Consider the following 14,825-nt stretch of genomic DNA (forward strand, 5'->3'; position numbering starts at 1 on the left):
AGTATGGCATTTATATTTCCTTTCCTTTAGCCTGCATTTTATATTCTTTGTATTCATTTCTTAATTCATTTCTTCTTCGTTTTTAGCTAATAAAAATTGAAGTATATAGTTTTTATTGTTATTCTATTTTTTATTTTTTTTTACAGCAATGTCTTATTATTTTTTCAGAAAACATTTTTTTTTCCTAACTACTATATTGTTCAAACTATATATACCAAACTATAGTATTGGCATATAAACAATATTATATGCTTTACATATGGGCATTATATAAATGGAGTAATAACTACTTTTATTGTTCAGATGGTATTCCTGGATATTAAATAATAAGGATTTAAATTTTTAATTTTTGTTACTGACAAATGTAGAAAAGTCTTTTTAATTATAATTGAAGTACTTAAAAAAATTGTTGAGGTTACTACAGGATGATTTATTTAAAGAAATATTATTTCGACGAATGAAGTAATTATTTGCCAAATCTCAAGTTTATTTTATCCATGCTACCAATAAGTGATAATCGAAGTAGCAAGAAGGATGCATATATCAAATTATTTATTGCCAGACATTATGGAATTTTATTCCTGATATTTTTTTAGATGTTATATGTATGACATGATTTAAATGTGTATTAATCTTTCAATGGAAGAATTGTTAACTTTTAATATAATTATGAACCACTAAGAAGAAAGAACATGAGATTTTTGCATTTCAAAAAATGTAGGTTTCATACTTAATAAATTGACGAGTAACAAGGGGGGGGAATCAAATGTTCAGAGTATTTTGAAAATCAAATCATGTTGCAGAATAAAATATATTTCTTTTTTAAAATGTATTTTCCATTATTGTTAGTATGTATTAATATTTATCCCTCTTCTTTTATTTAGAGTTATTATTATAGAGATCGAGTACCTATTCCAAGAGTCAAAGAAGATGTTGTTGATTATGCTAAATTCAAATGGCCTTTGCTCTTTTCAAGATTTTATGAAGCATTAAGATCAGCTGGGCCTCATCTTCCTAAAAATGATGTCATACTTGCAATAAATTGGACTGGTGTGTATGTTGTCGATGATCAAGAACAGGTGCTCTTGGAACTGTCTTTCCCAGAAATTACTTCAATCATTAGTCAAAAGTATGCTTATCTTTTGTTCTATTTGCTATCACTGTATTTGTTCTTGATCTACAATCTCATTTTATATATTGTTCGCGATTTACTTTGAAGTTACTGTTAGTTCATGAATGAGCAAATTAATTGGTCATCATTTTCACCTATTTATTTTTAAATAAAGTCTCACAATGCAATCGGTATACAAAATTAGTTTTTAGAAATCCGAGAGCCCTGCTTTACAAGTATTTTTGTTTTAGTGAAAATAACTCAAGATACATAGAGATTGTGGTGTTTGTTACCTATTTTGTGCCGTTATATTTCAATAATTTTTCTTCCTCAGCCTATTAATTTTTTTATTTTATTTTATTGCTGTTATTGATAGGAAAAACGTACAGTATTCTTTAGAGATTTTTGTTTTAGCTTAAAGCTGAGGACTAATGCCACTGTTATATTTGTTTCTGGCCTTGATCAATTGTACAGCACATTATTTAAGAATTTATGCTTATCTATAGGTTTCCATATAAGAAGAGTGTTAGAAAAAATCTTCGCATTTTAAATCGATTTATCTTTTATTCTGATGCTGATATTTTAAATAAGTGCAGTATCGAAAATAAATGCCTACATACAATAATCATATGTTGATATTCAAGCTTATGCTGTCTCATAGCTTTATCTAGTATATGTTAATTTTACCTTTTCTCTTGGTATTTCAGAGACATTTTTTTTTTTTTTTCCAGAAGTCTTAAAACTATAAAATCGTAATTTTTAAAACTTTTTCTATGAAGCTAATATTTTTTTTTCTTTTGTTGTTTAGAGGAACACGCCCATTTCTTCAGAGCTTCTGCATAAGCACCGTACGTGGCGAAGAATTCACATTTCAATCACCTAACTCTGACGATATCCGAGAATTGGTTGAATTCTTTTTAGAAGGTTTGAAAAAAAGAGCCAGATACGTAATAGCTCTGCAAGATTACAAAGGTATGTTTCCACTGAAACAAATTGATGTGTAAGATATTTCTAAGCATTTTCATTCTTTAAATATAATAAGAGTACTTATGAAGCATTTTTATTACAAATCCATTGTTTAATTATTTTTTGGGTAATTTAGCATCCGGAATATTTAAACTCTCATCGTGAACTTTCCACGGATAATTTTTAATAATAAGAATACTTCGAAATGTTCTGTTGTTTTTTTTTTATCTCTAACGTACTGTTTCGATATGATTAATTGCTGTACATACATTGATTATCGTATGGTTTATGTATATGGTACGGCCAAAGCCCGAAGTTCGACCACTTCGCGAATTGGTTGACCAATTCGCGTTTTGGCCAAAGTCCGAAGTACTTGCAATTAATATTGTATGTTCTACTTAGTCTGGCCATTTCGCGAAGTGGCTAGGAATCCTTGGCCAAAGCCCGATGTGATAAAAATCTCCGAGTCTTGGCAAAAAATTTCATATTTTTGGAAGCGATATTTCGGGAGACAATGTGATCTGGGATCTTTAACATTAGGTCTATGGAACAGAAAAAGACTAAAGATCACCCTTAAAGGTAGTTGACAAATTGAGTACTCAATTTGCCTTTGTATTCATACACTATACGTAAACGCATTTCGTCAAGATATAATTCGTGATTTTAAAGGGCGCAAATCTAATCTTATTCACGCTATCACGTTGTTACAGCATATACATTAACTGAATAATTTCTGTTATGGCTTTAATATGAGAATAGAATAACACGAGATCATATTGCAAGCTTATTTTAAATTCAAAGGTGTCACTTATGTTTGAACTCGTTTCTGAAACAATTGTACTTCAAAAAAAAAAAAAAAGGAACAGTACACAGAAGTATTCATTTTTAAATACTTTATTTTTAACAGTGTGTAAAACAATCTGCTCTTGATTTCTTTTTTCCTACTTTGGCCGCTCGTCCCAAGCCACTTCGCGAATTGGCCGGCCAAAGCCTGAAATCTAAAGTTTGAACATTGGCCGGTAAGTTTACAGCAACGTTGGCCAAAACGCGAACTGGCCGATTTTGGGCTTTGGATGTAACATATATACGACAGATACATTCAATTAAAACAATATTAGAAAATCTGATGAATTTCTTTTTATATTTGAGAATATCTTCATTATTCTTTGCCTGACTTTTCCTTTCTAAGCTTTTCAAGTGTGTATATATACACTTGAAATATATTGTGTGTGTGTGTGTGTGTGTGTGTGTGTGTGTGTGTGTGTGTGTGTGTGTGTGTGTGTGTGTGTGTGTGTGTGTGTGTGTGTGTGTGTGTGTGTGTACGTGTACGTACGTACGTACGTACGTACGTACGTACGTAAATTTAAAGCCAGTTTCGAAGACAGAGGAGAAACTTTCGATTTTTAGCTTCGTTTTATTCTCTCCCGGGAGGCATGATTTATTTACAAGAGGCGCAGACAAGGCACGTCCGTTCATAACACGGCACAAGAGCAGAACAAACATAAAAGAGAGAGAAATCATTTATACCTGGTCTTATATACCATGAGATTCCGATAGGGATTTCTTACACTCATCGAGCCCAGGCAAGGGAATCATAGGGATCTTTTAGAAGAATTTGCTTGGCTGTCAATTTTTTATCCCTTCACTCGGAGTGTGGGAATTTGTCGGTTTAAGAGAAAAAGCAATGGTATCAGGAAATGAGAGAATATTTTAGAATGAAGTCAATATGGGCTAAATTAAAATGAAACGTGGAGAATTAATTATGGTTTAGTTTAGATTTTAAAATATTATATAAACGCAAAAGTACGTGACACAGAAATCGCTCTTATTACTTATTGTCTAATGCCAACAGTAATGTAAACAAACCATCATAAAAATTTTAGACTGCTTCATTGAACGTTTTTACATCTGTATTGAATTCAACGCTTCTCTTAGGTAATTCATAGAGATAGAAAATATTATTTGAAATGTTTTAGGGAATATTTGTCGTTTCATCAAAATGTCTGTTCATTTAGAGGAAAGAACATATAAAAGTAATCGAGAAATAAGGTTCAAATAGAATACTTAATCGAGTGCAAAATTATGTTTAGCTGTTGCCAGATGGGTAATCCTATGACTTAACTATAGAAATTGCTCATATCTTCAAAAATGGTCTTACGACTCGCAAAAAATTATCTTTTTAATCTCCGTACAATTTTTCCTTTAAATTTAATAATATGTTGTTTAATTCATTTTGATACACTGCTGATTTGATACAAGGTTTTTTAATGTTATGATGGAATTAAAACTTATCCATCAAAACATTCAATGGCATGCTTTTACCAGTCATTAAGTTGGGCTAAGTCACGCTTTTATTTCTAATATTTGTACACTTTTTAATTTCCAGTAAATTAAGTTGAATTTGTTTTTCAGTCGTATCATAAAAAAGTGAATTTTAAAAAAATATATATGTGCATTCTATATGAATCCTTTAACAGCCTATAAAAAGCAATAATCTGGGTGAACAAGTTGGTCGCCAAAGATGGCTAGTAATTTTATAAATACAATAACTTGAGTACTTGCTTGTTATTCTAGGTGACAATCCATCCTTTTTAAGTTTCACTCAAGGGGACTTGATTTTGCTTGATGATGGCTATTCTGGTGAAGGTGTTGCTGCAAATAATTGGGCTGCTGGGCGAAATGAAAGAACTGGAGAAAGAGGCGATTTCCCTTCAGAATTTGTATATGTATTGCCTGCTTTAGTGAAACCACCTAACAACATATTAGCTTTGTTTTCTCATGATGGAAGTGAACAAGGAAAGAGATTATTTATCCACGGCCCCAAAAATGGACCCGAGCCGGTTGATAAACCGCATACTTTAGAGGAATATGCTATAGATCATTTCAGGTATAGTTTTGTTCATTTATTTAATGAAACGTAGTTTTCATTCATTTTTTGTACATTGCAAGATTATTTGTATGCATTATCTATGCCATTAGTTATACTTTATTTTTCTTCTTTCAGTTCTTTTATTTAAATTTATATTTTTGCAGGCTTCCACCAAAGCGAACTATACCGAGAACTCTGACATTATCTTCAGCTCGGAAAAGAGACACAGATCAACTTTGGCGTCATTCTAGGGAGCCAATTAAACAGCCGTTGTTAAAGAAATTACTTAATAAAGAAGAGTTATGTCAAGAAGCCTGTTTTGCATTTAATGATATCCTTTAAATTAAATTTTTAAGTTTTGTAGCGTGTTTTATAAAGCAACTAATAAGTTTAATTTCTCTTAAATGCTCTGTTAAGGCATGGAATTTGTACCTGTAATTATTTAACTGATTCATTAATCTTTTCTGTGCTTGCTATTATCTGATGAATGTGAAAAATGAAAATTAATTATCTTCAAAAGTGATGATACTGCTTGTCTATTAGTGTGATATTTTACTTAAATACATATACTTTTTAGACTTATCATTATTATATTTTCTATGCATTGTTGGTAGTACTTGATCAATATTTATTCATATTTTAAAGTAGTGTATAGTTTCTTTGTTTTATGTCGACAAAAAATTATGTTTTTCCTACATTGGTATGACATAGAAGATTGAAATGAGGGATTCCTTAGCAGACAGACGCATTTGTCATCATTTGACCTATTTCAAAATTAAAAAGCAACATTAAAATAGTATGTGAAGACCGCAATGGCCTCTTCACAGTCTCGGCGTCTCGACTGGCTAATCACAAGTTAGAAATCCGATTTCGTAAAAGATATGCCTTTTATATTAGCCTAGTGCTTATTAAATCTGTTTCAGATCAAATGCCTTCTCATTGGTGCGTTACAGAAATTAAGTAAGAGATTTTCCAACTGCAGTGTTGTTTTTTCCATCTAACCATTGACATTTTGAAATCCATGATAAAATAAATTTCATGTAGCTCCAAAACAGAACATTAATCCAAATTAAACTATAAAAAAATGTAAATCTAAATTTTAAAAAGTCAGAACTTGTATTTCATCTGAAATGTGATAAAAACTAAAGCATAAAGAAAATTAACCAATTTTTTAACCTTCCTTCAAACTAATTTTTACGACGGTTCTGATGAATATAAAAATTAGTTTGGACATAATTTTTTTTTCAAAATATTATTTAAATAGTTTTTGGAGAAGTATTCAATGGCTAGTGTAAAACAAATTCCTTAGATTCAAGGATTATTCATATATTTGTTAGCTGCCTTAATTATTGTACCTTTGTTAAAGTATATGGGTGATCTTCCTTCAAGGCGGACACGAACTGGCAATGAATTGACTGATCAGATATATGATGGACCATTAAAACATGTAAGTTGTAATACATATTTGAAAATTTTATTTTACAGTTATAATATGTTCTTTAATTTCTCATTATTTTTCCAATCTGAAGAATATTGGATGTTTTTTCTTCATTCTATTGAACGTGTGTGTTTATGTTTTAAAGTTTTTGAATTTTTTTTGTTGAAAAACAAAATGTAAATTTTCTCTAATTCTATAATCATACTTGTAGAATATCCATTCTGTCCTTTTTAAGTACATTTTTGGAAGTTGATGATAATTATTATTTTATTTATTTATTTTTGTTTATAGGAAATCTTACGAGATGAAATCTACTGTCAAATTATGAAACAGCTTACTGACAACAAAAACAGGTAAGAACAGATTTAAAAAAAGGTTATAAAATTAGTTATTACATAGGCTAATACATGTTTTGGTGCCGGGTATTCTTAGATGTTTTTATGTGTATCTCCTGTGTAGAAACAAATATTCTCATTCGCGCTTTTGTGTTTGCATTTATACATATATTTTCGTTGTTAGATTAAGTGAAGAAAGAGGTTGGGAGTTAATGTGGTTAGCCACTGGACTGTTTGCACCAAGTCAGATTCTCTTGAAAGAATTGACAGCTTTTCTAAGAACTAGACGTCATCCAATTGCTGTTGATTCACTTCAACGCTTGCAGAAAACCTTAAGGTAATTTTTCAATCAGTTTGACATAGACGCTTAATTTCAATGCTATCATTTTCGTTTAAATACAAAATAATGAATTAATGTCATTAATATATTGGTAATAATATAGCTATATTCTTATTTGTAAATGAGATAGAAGTTAGTGGAAAGTTCATATACTGATTTTATTATCTTTCGACTTCACTGATTTTTCCTTTTGTAGTCTTTGCATTCCAGATGTCTAATAAAAATATTGTTTGTTTCAAAGCAAAACAAAAAGATTTTCAAATTTTTTGTTTTCATATTGTATGGGGAGAGAGTTAAATTATGAAATTAATTCGAATATATGATTTCCTTTTCAGGACAGGCCAACGAAAATATCCACCACATTTAGTTGAAGTAGAAGCTATACAACACAAGACAACTCAAATATTCCACAAAGTATATTTCCCTGATGATACTGATGAAGTAAGCTTACTCATTTTTATATAATAACTTTATAATCTGTAGATTTTCTGAATTTTCTTTAAGATTTCAGTGTTTTTTTTAACTATTCAAACTATTTTTAGGCATTTGAAGTTGATTCAAGTACTCGTGCTAAGGACTTTTGTCAAAATATATCTCAAAGACTGAATTTAAGATCTGCAGAAGGCTTTAGTTTATTTGTCAAAATTGCTGATAAAGGTTTGTTTATAAACCTTTTTCAATTTTTCTTTTTTTCTATTTTTAGATGCTGTATATATATATTTCTGAATCATTTTTATTTGCAGTTATCAGTGTTCCTGAAGGAGATTTCTTTTTTGATTTTGTTCGCCATCTAACAGATTGGATAAGAAAAGCAAGACCCACTCGCGATGGTATGTCCTCTGAATTCCAATGTCTTTAATTGTAATATTAATGAAAAAACTGTAATAATTTTACATCTGAGTTTTAGATTCCTCTAAATATTATATGTATATTATTTTTTATTGAGTATTACTTTGTCTTTTCCTGTCTTATTGTGTAAAATTTGGGATAGATGGATTGTTTTTGTTGTATAGGATAAGCAGGATCAAATTATCACATATGTGAAGTAAAGGGCCTAAAGCCTCTTCACATTTTAAGGCCCTCATGGGCTCGAATTTTGTTTTTAAAAAATCGGAGTTTTGTCAGTCTAATTTAATTTCGCGCTTTCATTTTATGCATAAAAGTCGTATATTCAAATTTATTTAAATAAAAAAAGCAAGTGCTATTTGAATTTCAAACACTATTCTTGGATTTTACGTTTTCAATTTTATTTTTAGATTTGTAGAGGTCACTGTGGTCCGCTTGCGTTTGTCGGACCCACCAAGAAAAACTTTGACAAATTTCGTATTAATGTATTTAGATGTGTTAAAAAAGTTATGTAATCTTTTCGCCATTCTGTTTAAAATTAATTTTAAATTTCAGCATTTATTTGCAACAGCATTTATTAGCAAATCAACTCTTCTGATAAATACCTGTAAATAAATGTTTATTTCAGTTTGTGACAATATGTGAAATTTAAAATCTTCTTATAGAGAAATTAAATTAAAATCAATAAATCGTATTTAATTTTCCGTGATGGGGAGGTGAAAGGTGTCCCTAAAACTTATATAGTCTTTTTGCCCTAAAAAGCTTGATAACCTTGAGTTATGATCTTCGTACTGTAATGAGAATCTTTTTTTAATCAAGGTATGGAAGAAAATAAAATAATAAGACAGAATTTTGTGGGCCTTAACAGTTTAGATTTTTGATCATTTAAAATACTTACCAATAATTTTCCTTCTTGACATAATGTAATTCCAAATTCAAATCTCTTATCAACTCTCACATTGGAAGTTACCTCTTTTTCTTTCTTTTTTTTTTTTTTTGAATGTAGGAATTTCCTTAATTTAATGCTTTCGCTTGATTTTTACCATTGAATTTATTAATTTTTCTTTAGGCTCTATACCTCAATTTACCTATCAAGTATTCTTCATGAAGAAATTGTGGACTAACACAGTGCCAGGCAAGGACAGAAATGCTGACATTATTTTCCATTATCACCAGGTAAATGATTTATCATGTTTGTTTAGTATCTAATACCTGGTTTAAATTTGTATGGGATAATTAGCTTTTTTTAATTATGGGAAGCATTCTGTGTTATTTAAAAAAAGATATTTTAACCAATTGCATTGAATTAATTTTACCTTCATAGGAACTTCCTAAATTGTTAAGAGGGTATCACAAATGTAGCAAAGAAGACGCTGCTCGATTGGCTGCACTTATATACCGTGTTCGATATGGGGAAAGTAAAGTGGAACTTCAAAGTATACCGTGAGTTTCTTTTATTTATTAGGCAATATTTATTTCAAGAATTATGTCTTGTGATTTTGAAAAATCTAACCTGTGTTTATAATCCAATAGTTGTCAAAAAAAAAAATAGATCGTTTTAATACATTGTGAGAAAAATGTTTAAGCATAAATAGATTTGTTTCAGTAATGAGTGTTTGATTTATTCCAGCTATAATATCCCAATTTTCAGTATTATTCAGTGCTATAATGCTCCCAATTTTGTCATTTGAATCTTATTTAAATATTTTTTTCTGCAAACTGGTGTTGTTTTTTGGCTTATTAATTGCATAACAATATTAATGAAATCAGATAATTAAAAATGATAATACTTTGCTAATAAATGTTAATTCAATTATAATTTTAATTCTTTTAAAAGGCATGCTAATTATTTCCATTTGTTTAAATGTTCTGAAGCTAATACAGTATATAGGCAATGTATGCGACAAAACTGTAAGCATTAGCTTGTTAGAATTTTACTATATTTTAAAATATAAATATATCATTTTGTTAATTAAAAAATCTTGAGAATGTTGTTTATAAAAATAAGCTTCGTTTTATTTCTTAATGTATGGTTGCGTAGTTATAAATTAACAATTTATCAGATATTAGTAAAATTTCTTGTGGTTATTGGTATTAATTTTCACTCTACAGTATTTTTTGTTATCTTTATATTCCTTAATAGTATTGACTTTATTGTGTATTTGGTGTTGCTGATAATTTAAGGATTTTTAAAAAGTTTTTTTTTTTTTTTAATTTTTAGAAACATGCTGAGGGAAATGATTCCTGCAGATTTACTCAAAGCTCAAAATGCAAATGACTGGAAACGGGTAATGTTTTTGTCTTGGTTCTTTTTCCTGGTTGCTTATTTTCTTGCGTCTTTTTTCCATCTAAGCATTTTTTATTGTTTTGAAATATTTTGTTTGTTTTTCCTGAATTTTTTTCCTTTATCATGTGTGCCAGATTTCAGTTCAGATGCAACACTTTATTCTCTATGGCTATATATTTTAATTTTATGACTACATTAAATACTTCTATTGTATGATAAAACATTTTCATATAGCATAATGCACTTAATTGAAAAGAAATAGACGAAAAAATTTAAATTATAGCAGTTGTTCTAAAAACCCAATGATAGCTTGTATTTTAGCTATTATTTGATATACGTATATTTATATATGTCTTTCATTAATTTATATATTTAGTATAGATTTTTAGTAAATATGTTTTATGATATAATGGCCTCCAAGGGCGATATTTAATTTAATTTCTTTCATTCAGGCAATTGTTGCTGCCTATAATCAAGATGCTGGTATGAGTCCAGAAGAAAGTAAAATAAATTTCTTGAAAGTAATTTACAAGTGGCCAACATTTGGTTCTGCATTCTTTGAAGTAAAGGTATGAATTTTAGCTAGAGTAATTTTATTAGATTTTTCTTCTTTATCGAATGAACTACATTGCTTATCGCAAAAAGTGTTAATCTCTGAATGGGAAAATTCTGAATGATTAAAATTGTTACACATAAGTCTTATTCAGTTACATATAATGAAAACTGCATCGTTTAACTTTCCTCTATTATATCTTGACTTTATTTTACGATTGTTTTTTTTACTATCAGCATTCATAATAGAACATATGTAAGTATTTGAAATAATTTAAATATTTTTGCACTTGTATCAAAAATGCTGCTTAATACTATATTATAAATGATCGAAGTATAGAATAGCTGAATTTAATACATCGTTTGAATTTGCAGGAAATATTTGAATTAACTACTTGAGAATTGCTTACTTATTAATCTGCCAAAACAGTACTAATAATTTGTTTTTACATCTAGCTTTCAAAATTATTTTCTTCATTAACTGTGCTAATATTTTATCATTCATCATCTTTTACTCATTGAGACTTATTTTTGTTTTTTTAGCAAACAACAGATCCTAATTACCCTGAGCAATTATTAATTGCAATCAATAAGCATGGTGTTAGCTTGATCGACCCATCGTCAAAGGTATGTTGCTACTTGCAGTTTTTTGTTTAACTACCAGTTGTTAGTTTTTTTAAAAAATAAAAGATTTCGAAGATGCTCTGCTGTGTTGTAAAAATATTAATTGAAACAGATTCTCGGCCACATGTATGCTTTAAAAAAGGCATTTCTAAATTAGAAACTTAATTTCCATTGAACACATATAAAGTCTATAATCTCTAAATAAATTGTGTTATGAAATTAATGTGCTTCTCATGTAGAAATATTTATAACAAATGGATGTTCAGAATTTCTTTCTTTATTGAAAGATGCTGTGGTTGCTTTCAATAATAAATATTATAAATCTTGACTTCACAGAGTTTAAAGTTTTAAAACTCTTTTAACTATATATTTTAATTAGAAAAAATACTGCTGTCTTCACCTGATTGAGAAAAGTACTTCACATACTCATATTTTCAAATATATTGAATCAAATTTGCTTTGAAATGGTTTTAATATTATATTGCATTAGTAGTAGGAAGAAAACTTTATTTAACTCTTTAAAGGTTGAAAATCGTTCTTTTTTATTTTCCATCAATAATGAGATTTTTTTTAAACCCAATTCGAAGATATGAAATTATTTTTATAAACGGCTTAAAGGCTGTGCAGTTTAGGCTTAGTTCCTTTAACATTCCCTGCCTCGAAAAATTTCATTTTTTAAAAAAATATCTTATTCATTTTGAGTAATTCATTCTACTTAAACTGATAAAGCTAATATCTATAACATTGTTCTGTATTTATTCTAGTGTTAAATAAATACAAACCATACAGTAATTTATCTGTACGTATTTCTCTAATTTGGAGCACTCAGTTATGGAAATGAAAACTCGATATCTGAATTTATTTGTAATACATAATAATGATAATATGTTATTCTTTTAGGATATCCTAGTCACCCATCCTTTTACTCGAATTTCTAATTGGAGTAGCGGTAACACTTACTTCCATATGACTATAGGAAATTTAGTGCGAGGGAATAAACTGTTATGTGAAACTCCCTTGGTAAGTTAAAATATACTATTAATATTTTTACTAAAATAATTTCAAATAATTTTCTGTATTATGAATTGTTTTATTGTTTTCAGGGATACAAAATGGACGATTTACTGACTTCATATATAAGTCTGATGTTGAGCAATATGAACAAGCAAAGAACCATACGTGTAAAGCAATAACTTAACGTCCGTCCAGATTTTCTCGTCTGTGTGCCAGCTGCTGGCTCAGCATGGTGCTAAAAACTGTATCAGATGCCAGTTTGGCTCTTACCTCTGTGCCTATATTTTATATCATTGAAAGAAGAATTGATCTGATATTTCATTGGATGTTACGTTATCAAAATATTGTTGAATATACGTTGTTTTTTATATCATTCCATTCTAACAGTATTTTTTAGGAATTTTACATATTACAAATTAACATTCCATTAAAAATATACTAGTGTTGTACATGACTAAATTTATATTGACTTGTTAGTTTGTAAGAAACCAGTTTTTGATAAAGTGGATGAACAATATATTTTGTAATTCACTTTTTTTACCTTTGTGCAGCTAATTTATTTGAAGGTAAGCTATCTTCAAGATATTAATTTGCTGAATTATTTTTGAGGTTTGTTAATGATTAAAAAATATTCTCATATTTTGCTGGTAATGAAAATGCGATGTTTTTTATTCAAGGTTATCCAAATTGTTTTTAAAAACTTTTTAAGAAAATTTTAGGACTGTGTTGAATTTTCTGAGTTTATCAGAGAATAAATTAATTGCATTGTTTGCATGTACTTAAAAATCGCATTCGTTCATTGAATGGTTGTAGACATTTCATGCATTTAAAATGATTGAACATTTACCATTCACTCTGGCTTTTATAAGCATACTTACGGATGTTGAAAAATGCATTTAAACTTTTGAATTGATTGTAAATGCCATCTACTATTATATCGTTTTATAAATAATTTATTCACCTTTGTTAAATATACTTATGAAGTTTATTTAGTGACTTTAAACTTCCTTACAGATTTTAAATTTTTACTTTATTTCATCTGATTTTCATTTGTTATAGTTTGCTTGTTTGTATAATGTATTAAAATTGAAATTCCATTATATGTGGATTTATTTATTTTGAAATGGTATTGACTTTTTCTTCTCAGACATACAAAAGGTCATTACACAAAAATATCGGACAAAATTTGATACTATATATTTAGTAAATGAATAAATAATTCAAAATTACTGAAAGAAGAAGAAGAAATAATTTAGGGAGAAACAGAAATAAGTTGCACGAGCTTATATTTTAAATATATTTTGTATTAATTTAATTCAGCATTAAATATGTTTTTCAAGCTATAATGTAGAAATAAAAATTAAGCTCGCAATAGTCTAAATCTTTAAGCTTTTAACTTATAAGCTGTTTTTAACGCATTTGGAAGAATTCTTAAAAAGATTTATATGAATTGAAGATGTAGTAGGAATTAAGGATGTCAAGATAAGAAGTGATGATGTGATTTAATTTTGTGCGTGTCAAACTTTAAAGCAATTGTTTTATGACATAAATACAATATGCTTTTTTCAGTATTTGTGATTTGTTCAATATGTTTCAAATGAGGAAAAAGGCGTAGAATTAAAATTTGAAGATTTGACCATATTTTAAGGCAAAATTAAAAGAAAAGAAAATGGTTTATTCCATTTCCTTTTAATATTTTAAAGTGGAAAAAAGATGATCAGATCATACATTCAAAAAAATAATATGAAGATAAATTTTAAATTTTATTACAGTGAAGTCTTTTAAAAATAAGTTGGAAATTTTTAAGTTAGCTGAATTTTCTCTCTAATCAATGATTAAATTTGCGTTATTTCACTGTTTTAATTAACAATTTTTCAAAAATTCGGCACGGATTTTTCTCATTAAAAATGAGAAATTTTGAATAATGTTTATGAAATAATATATATCGTTATTTAAAAAGACAGGCAATCAGAAAATTTCAGTGACTGTTCAAAAAATGTTTAGTCTCGATATTATTACCAATAAAAAAAATGACTTATACAATTTTGAAATGATCCAGAACGTATTAGTTCAAATCAAAGAATTTGCGGAATGTTTCTCAAGAATTTGTTTATATGCAAAGATACTACTAAAGCAATTCTGCTGTTCCACTTATTCCAAACTCTATAGCAAAATTTGGTATAAAGCATTTAGTGTTTTCGTTTTGTGTTCAGAAAAGAAAATGTTTTATTTATTGATTTTCAATGCAAGATCATATTGTTGAAGCATTAATAAAAACCATTAAAAATATGAATAAAAGAAACTGGATTTAATTAGAATACATTACAATAAAATTTATAAGTTTTTCTGACAGGTATTTTTAGCTTTCGGTGATGTTAATTATTTTTTTTTTTAATTGTTCCTTCCCTTCTTTTCCTATTTAATGGAATTAAGTTTCCATTTT

General features: G+C 28.3%; 1 protein-coding gene across 1 annotated transcript in view; it reads left to right on the forward strand.

Moving 5' to 3' along the window:
* The window catches only part of LOC129958169 (myosin-VIIa-like), a 76,524-nt gene extending 63,089 nt beyond the window's left edge, over positions 1 to 13,435 (forward strand). The window contains exons 31-47 of the mRNA XM_056070413.1: positions 885 to 1,129; positions 1,920 to 2,083; positions 4,652 to 4,964; positions 5,111 to 5,277; positions 6,302 to 6,393; positions 6,676 to 6,737; positions 6,904 to 7,056; positions 7,395 to 7,500; positions 7,602 to 7,716; positions 7,803 to 7,889; positions 8,975 to 9,081; positions 9,230 to 9,348; positions 10,127 to 10,193; positions 10,645 to 10,761; positions 11,288 to 11,371; positions 12,269 to 12,388; positions 12,472 to 13,435. Coding sequence (XP_055926388.1) covers positions 885 to 1,129; positions 1,920 to 2,083; positions 4,652 to 4,964; positions 5,111 to 5,277; positions 6,302 to 6,393; positions 6,676 to 6,737; positions 6,904 to 7,056; positions 7,395 to 7,500; positions 7,602 to 7,716; positions 7,803 to 7,889; positions 8,975 to 9,081; positions 9,230 to 9,348; positions 10,127 to 10,193; positions 10,645 to 10,761; positions 11,288 to 11,371; positions 12,269 to 12,388; positions 12,472 to 12,561 — 2,208 coding nt within the window. The 3' untranslated portion in view covers positions 12,562 to 13,435. The remainder of the gene's footprint in view (positions 1 to 884; positions 1,130 to 1,919; positions 2,084 to 4,651; positions 4,965 to 5,110; positions 5,278 to 6,301; positions 6,394 to 6,675; positions 6,738 to 6,903; positions 7,057 to 7,394; positions 7,501 to 7,601; positions 7,717 to 7,802; positions 7,890 to 8,974; positions 9,082 to 9,229; positions 9,349 to 10,126; positions 10,194 to 10,644; positions 10,762 to 11,287; positions 11,372 to 12,268; positions 12,389 to 12,471) is intronic.
* Positions 13,436 to 14,825: the final 1,390 nt, after the last annotated feature.

Source organism: Argiope bruennichi, chromosome X1 (genome assembly GCF_947563725.1).
Source record: "Argiope bruennichi chromosome X1, qqArgBrue1.1, whole genome shotgun sequence".
Taxonomy (NCBI): domain Eukaryota; kingdom Metazoa; phylum Arthropoda; class Arachnida; order Araneae; family Araneidae; genus Argiope; species Argiope bruennichi.